Genomic DNA, 6464 nt, shown 5'->3' on the forward strand with positions numbered 1-6464 from the left:
AAATGACCTAACTTCTCTGAGCTTCTATAGTCTTATCCATTAAACGAAAATGGTATCACCATGTTCTTCACATGGCTATTAAGAATTAGTCTTGGGGCACCTGGGTTGTTCAGTCAGTTAAGGGTCCAACTATTGGTATCAGCTCAGGTCACGATCTCAGCTCTGGTTGGTGAGATTTGAGCCCTGAGCTGTCAGCTCAGAGCCTGCTTTAGATTCTCTCCCCCTCTCTCAAAATAAACTTAAAAAAAAAAAAAAAACCACACACAAATAAAACAATGGATTCTTATGTAACATTCTAGAGGGGAGGATTGTGAGAAAGTGTGAAAGAAGCCCCAGCATGAATTGGCGATAAAGTTACTTAGCAATCACGAGTCTTGAGGCCACATGGGGTTGAATTTTGCCCTTATCATAACTAGCTGTGTGAGTCTGGGCAAGATACTTAACCCCCAAAAGCCTACAACACTGGGAGTGTTTCCTAGTCATAGAACACATTTCCCGTGTACCAAATCTGAGGCAAACCGCTTCCTGCTATATAAAGTGGGGAAAATATTAGTATCTTTTTCCTAAGGTTGATGTAACTTCTAGATGCTCATAAGCAACTTGATTCTCTGCCGGATAAGGGAACTTCACTCAAGTTAGGATAACTCAACCCATCTGGAGGTGCTGGGAGGATGGGGGGGTGGAGAACAGAGGGCCAAACTGATTGCAAGATACCTTCAGGGATGTAGTGGTGAGGGCATCCCTGAGCACAGGCCTCTAGGGCAGGCCAGTAGGACCGGCAGGCTCACCTAGTGTAGACACAGGCTGGCTGGCTTTTAGCCAGCAAAGTGTGTTTCCCTTTGCCTGGAAACCAGGAAGGCGTGGCTGAGGCAGGGCATGGAGAGGTGCCTGCTCTGAACCTCTCTGATTCCCTAAACGCTGGGGACCAGCAACCCCGGGGCTGAAGGAGACAAGCTGAGTGGGAAATCACCTGGAAAAACACTTCACGGCTGATGGCTTGAAAAGGCCTTGGGTCCTACTGCCTACTGGGAGCCTAGGGTTCGCGCCCAGCCCTGGGACAACAGGTGAGATGGACGCTGAATGCCTTAGGAAGAGTTCCCCCAAGCCACCATGCGCTGTGCATGGGCTCCTGCTGTGAACTAGAGCTCTGGTTTACCAGGCCCCAGGGACGGGTGGTGCAGGCAGAACAAAGGGTATCCACACACACTTCCCACCGCAGGTGTGGACGAGGCGCCAGTAAAAATGCCCGCTGCCTGAGCTTCATACTATGTACTCGTACAGCTGCCTGGAGCCCGGAACGGGCGTCTGGCCTCCGCTGCATCCGGTCACCTACTCCTACCTGTCCTGCCCTCTGCTGCTGCCCCCACTCCACCCCCACAGCTGCTGCAGTCGGCTCACGAGCCTGACCGCCGGCGAGTGGCCGGCTCCGCGGGAATACCACTGTTTCCACGGCCCAGGCGCGCCCCTGACGGCCGCGCTGCCCTCGTGGGCCTTCCCGCAGACCTACGCCGCGGGCCTGCGCCCGCCTTACCCTGCGCCCGGCTACCTGGGGCCATCCCTACAGGGGCCCGCGGTGGAGGGGACGGCGGCTGTCCAGCGCGGGGCGCCGTGGCCGGAAGGCAGCAGCTTGCAGCTCGAGCTGCGGTGGGGCCGCGTGGAGCGCGCTCTGGGCCCACGCCTCGAGCTGCCAGACGTGGTGCGCCGGGAGCTGCGGCGAGTGTACGGCACGTACCCGCGCACCGACGTGCGCGTCACCTACCGCGGCGGCGAGTTCCTGCTTCAGGCCGCGCCGCGCGTCCCCGAGCCCGGGTACCGTGTGCAGAGGCGCGTGCTACGGCCGCCCGCAAGTAGCTGCAGCGAAGACAGCCGCCCGGCCACTGAAGCGGCGGAGCGTGGCCGTCGGAGGAAGAGAAAAGGCCAGAGCTGAGGAGGCTGCAGGGTCCGGTGGCCGCAGGTGGTCTCCCCTGCGCGCCGCTGCGCGCCGCTGCCCACCCGCGACGAAGGAGGCCTCCACGGTTCGCAGGCGCTGGGTGCACCTGTCACCTCGCTTTTTGCTTTTTTTTTTTAACCAAGCCTGCACGTCGCCCACCTGCTGCACTTCCCTGATTTATGTTATTCCTGGATGGCGGGGGAATGGCGAGAAGAGATCAAGGACATCTCTTCTTGTTTCTCTTCCCTTCCACTTTGGCTTGGGAAGCCTGGGTGTGGGGTGGAAGAAGGGCCTGGACCCTTTGTTTCATCTCTCCCTCCTGCTCCCCGTCTTAGAAGCCTGCCCTGTACCAAGCCCCCACTTTCCCTTTTTCCTCTCCTCCCTCTACCAATGCTCCCAGAATTACCCAGGTTCCTTCCCAAGCTGAGAGCCCACCCATCCGCAGGTTGTAGTGAAAAGTAAATAAGTAAGTGAAGTCAAGTGTATGCTGCGAGATCATTTTTCTGTTTGGGGTGAGTGGGGGTGTTCCATTTGTGCAATGTGAGCCTTACTTCCCTGCCTCTGGAAGAGCCCGTGTGCCTCCTCTTGGGCTGGGCCTAGCTCCCTTTTTCAACAGCTCTTCTCCAGTGTGCGGGGAGGACACCCTCCTGGGCCCTGCAGCCAGCCAGGTCCCGTGGCCCACCACCCACGAAGGGGTTCTGAGAGCATAAGCTCTTTTCTTGAAGCATGGGTGGTAGGCGTGGCTGAGGAAAGAATGCCCAGGATGTAGATTTAGGGCTGTCACTGACATTTTCTAGTCATGCAACTAGGCTTTCTGAGCCTCAGTTTCTTCATCTTGTAGAAGCATAAAATCAACCTAGCCTACCTGGAGAATTCACTAGGGTTGAAATTTAAGATGAATGTCATTTTTTGTCTCCTAATTCTTGCTAACAGTCTTTAACAGGCTGAATTTGTAGTATTCCAGAAGTGTGCAGGAGGAGTAGGCCACACATCCTATGTGAACTATGGTTCTGGCCAGACCCCAGATCTGATGCCCATGCTGTATAAATTTGGCTCCTTGTTGAATTGCTTTTACTGAACTTCCATTTGTTGGATGACCAACAGCTGCCTGGGTATACAGGGATGTTATTGAAGCTGTAACCCACTTGACTGTATACTGCTATATTTATGAACTTCATGGAGAAGTTCTCTCAAGCCTCACTACTTGGGAAAAGTGTTTCTCCTGATGAGTGGTTTACTTTTATCTTGGAAGCACCAAGGAGGTCATAACTGATTATATTTTTCTCTTTGCCCTGGCTTCTACGGAGCTCTGAAACAAATTTGTTTAGCATCTTTTGTGTAAAGCTTGGATCGTGAAATTAGGATCACCCCGAATTTCATCTTATTTTCCTTTCCTTTTTTTTTTTTTTTTAATTATAAAGACACAGGGAGGTGGTGTAGTGTAATGAGTCTGCTGTGTGACCTTAGGGAAATTGCTTAATGTCCCTGAACCAATTACCTCACTGCACATGGGGATGATGGGGACTTCTATCTCATGAAGTTATTGAAAAGATGCCATGAAAAACTGCAGACAAAATGTTTACCATAGTGTCTGGCTCAAATGTTAGTTGTTTGTTTGTTGTTGTTTTTTTAATAAAATAGTTGGCCATACAGAAATCTATGAAATAGGACAAAAGTCTTTTTTTAATATCTTCACCCCCAAATGATTAGTGGGGTCCAAGCTATTATTTTTCCAATTTTTTTCTTGGCACATAATGGTTTTTTTTATTTTTTTTAATGTTTTATTTATTTCTGAGAGAGAGAGAGACAGCATGAGCAGGGGAGAGTCAGAGAGAGAGGGAGACACAGAATCTGAAGCAGGCTCCAGGCTCTGAGCTAGCTGTCAGCACAGAGCCAGATGCGGGGCTCGAACCCATGAACCATGAGATCATGACCTGAGCTGAAGTCAGATGCTTAACCAACTGAGCCACCCAGGCGCCCCCTTGGCACATAATGTTAATTACATGAAGGGAATTTCACTGTTTTACCTGTTACATTTTACAGTAAATATATTTTGGACATCATTACATGCCAGTGCACCTGCAGCTACCTCATTCTTTAACAGCCACCCAGTATTACATAGCATTTGGATTCTTTCCAGGTTTTAACTATTAAAAGTCCATCCAACAAATGTCTTGAGTGCTTATTATTATTTGTTGAGTTTATTTATTTTTGGGAGAAAGAGAGAGAGAATGAGTATGAGAGGGGCAGAGAGAGAGGGAGACACAGAATCTGAAGCAGGGCCCGATGCGGGGCTTGAACTCAAGAACTCTGAGATTATGACCTGAGCTGAGGTGAAGAGCTTATCCGACTGAGCCACCCAGGCACCCCTTGGGGGCTTATTGTTTGCCAAGAACTGTTCTAGACCCTGGGGATACAGGGATGAATGACATAGCCATGGCAGTTTCTGCCTGTATGGAGCTTGCATTTTAGGGAAAGAAATGAGGATGGGGTAACAGGCAAATAGATAAAGGGAAGTTGTTATAAGAGGCTGAAATAGGAAATGGAACCTAGAAGAAGGTAATCAGAGAAAGGTTTTCTGAGAAGATGACATTTAAACTGAGATCTAAAGAATGTGACAAAGGTAGCCATGCAAACAGAAGGGTGAGGGAGAAACCCGGCAAAAGGTATAGTGGGGGCAAAAGCCCCAAGGGATGAAAGTTATCTTCATCACTCAGGAGGCATTTGAGAATCCATAGTATGCCAGGCCGTATTCTAGGCACTAGGAAAGAGCCAAACAAGTTGCTGCCCTCACGGAGCTTACTGTAGAGGTGTAACACAGAGAAACAGAGACTGACAACAAGCAAATGGGTGAATATATGACGTAAGGGTCAGATAGTGATAAGTGATGGGAGCTCTTTTTTTTTTTTAATAAAATTAATTCTTTTTTAAGTTTATTTTAAGAGAGAGAGAGGGAGTGAATTCCAAGCAGGCTCTGTTCCCAGCATAGAGCCCCACATGGGGCTCAGTCTCACAAACTGACTTGAAATCGAGAGTCAGACACACGAGGGGCGCCTGGGTGGCTCATTCCACTAAGCATCCGACTTCAGCTCAGGTCATGATTTCACGGTTTGTGGGTTTGAGCCCCACCTCTGGCTCTGTGCTGACAGCTCAGAACCTGGAGCCTGTTTTGGATTCTGTGCCTCCCTCTCTCTCTGCCCCTCCCCTGCTTGTGCTCTGTCTCTCTCTGTCTCTTGAAAATAAATAAATGTAAAAAAAGCAACAACAACAAAAAAGTCAGACACTTAACTGACTGAACCACCCAGGTCACCCCTGGGGTGCTGTTTTCACTAGGAAAGTCAGGAAAGTCTTCTCTGAAGAGGTGATTCTTGAGTGGAGACCTAAGAAAGGCCTTTACAAGTCATCTGAATACCTAGGGGAGAAAAGGAGGTACAATAGCCCTGTGGCTGGAGTGTCCTTGTCCTGTGAGAGAGCAAGAAAATGATGGTTAATGAGATTAGAGATGAAGCCAGATCATGTGGCATCTGGAAGCCATGTTGAAAATTTTGGATTTTATTCTTAGGGAGTGGAGGGTTATAAGCAGAGAATGTGATCAGATTTTTTTTTTTAATTACTCTGGATGCTGTGTGGAAAAGAGACTGTAGAGGGGCCATTGTGTAAATAGGGGGACCAGTTAGGAGGCTTTTAAAGTAATCCAGGCAAAATCAGACGGTGGCTTGGTCTTACTTGGAAGAAGTGAGGGTGATGAGAAAAGGAATGTCCTTGAATATGCATCTTTGTTCACATATACAAGCATTAAGTTGTTGAATATAAAGTCTTAGAATTAGAAATCGAATCACTGAGCAATGACACCCTGGTGGCAACAAGCACAGCCAGCACCCAGTCCTTTGGTTCTAAATTCCATTCTCCACTGAAAGAAACTAGGTGCATGGGGAAAGTGGCTGTTCCCAAGGCTGTAGCAGGGCTACAAGATGAGCTTGGAACTTGTGCCAGAAAATAAAGGACTGCTCAGACATGTCAAACAAAGGAGCCAGTTTGAAGGGACTTTCACTGGCCACAACAGGGACAATTTCAGCATCAAAACAATCACAGTAACAGATTATTACCTATTAATGAAATAATATCTATAAGTACATACTAACCTTAACTAAATAAACCAATATGAAAGGAAAGCTCTTGCTCACAGCAGGAGGGCCAATGAGGTTAGAAAATCATTCCCAATCAGTAATCATTGATTCCGCTGGGAATCATTCATTGGATACTAAAACTAACGGATAAAAGTTTGATGAGAAACAGGCAGTTTATATAGTTTAGAAGTATGTTCCAATGAGATATTTATTAATTACAAAGAAAAAAGTAGTAACATAGTAGAATTGTAGGGAATACTGGAGGATAACACTTGAAGCCCACTGCCCAAGTGGTCCCTCTGGAATACAGTCTTTCTCACCATCTTTAATGAGTGTCTTGAAAATTTTTTCTTAAACAAAGACAACACAACATCATGTGCTTTCTGATATCTTAAACTGAGAAAACA

The 6464-nt window shown here is 48.1% G+C and overlaps 1 protein-coding gene across 1 annotated transcript; it reads left to right on the top strand.

The window, feature by feature from the left end:
- The first annotated feature begins 1267 nt into the window (after window positions 1-1267).
- On the top strand, window positions 1268-2400 carry CUNH10orf95 (chromosome unknown C10orf95 homolog). The gene has a single exon (XM_039243960.1). The coding sequence runs from the start codon at window positions 1268-1270 to the stop codon at window positions 1925-1927; it is 660 nt and encodes a 219-aa protein (XP_039099891.1). The 3' UTR covers window positions 1928-2400.
- Window positions 2401-6464: the final 4064 nt, after the last annotated feature.

Source organism: Hyaena hyaena, unplaced genomic scaffold (genome assembly GCF_003009895.1).
Source record: "Hyaena hyaena isolate Hyena2069 unplaced genomic scaffold, ASM300989v1 scaffold_233, whole genome shotgun sequence".
NCBI lineage: Eukaryota > Metazoa > Chordata > Mammalia > Carnivora > Hyaenidae > Hyaena > Hyaena hyaena.

What these genes read in the sequence shown, in the direction of transcription:
- CUNH10orf95 (XM_039243960.1), top strand. Translation starts at nt 1,268, where the DNA reads ATGTACTCGTACAGCTGCCTGGAGCCCGGAACGGGCGTCTGGCCTCCG.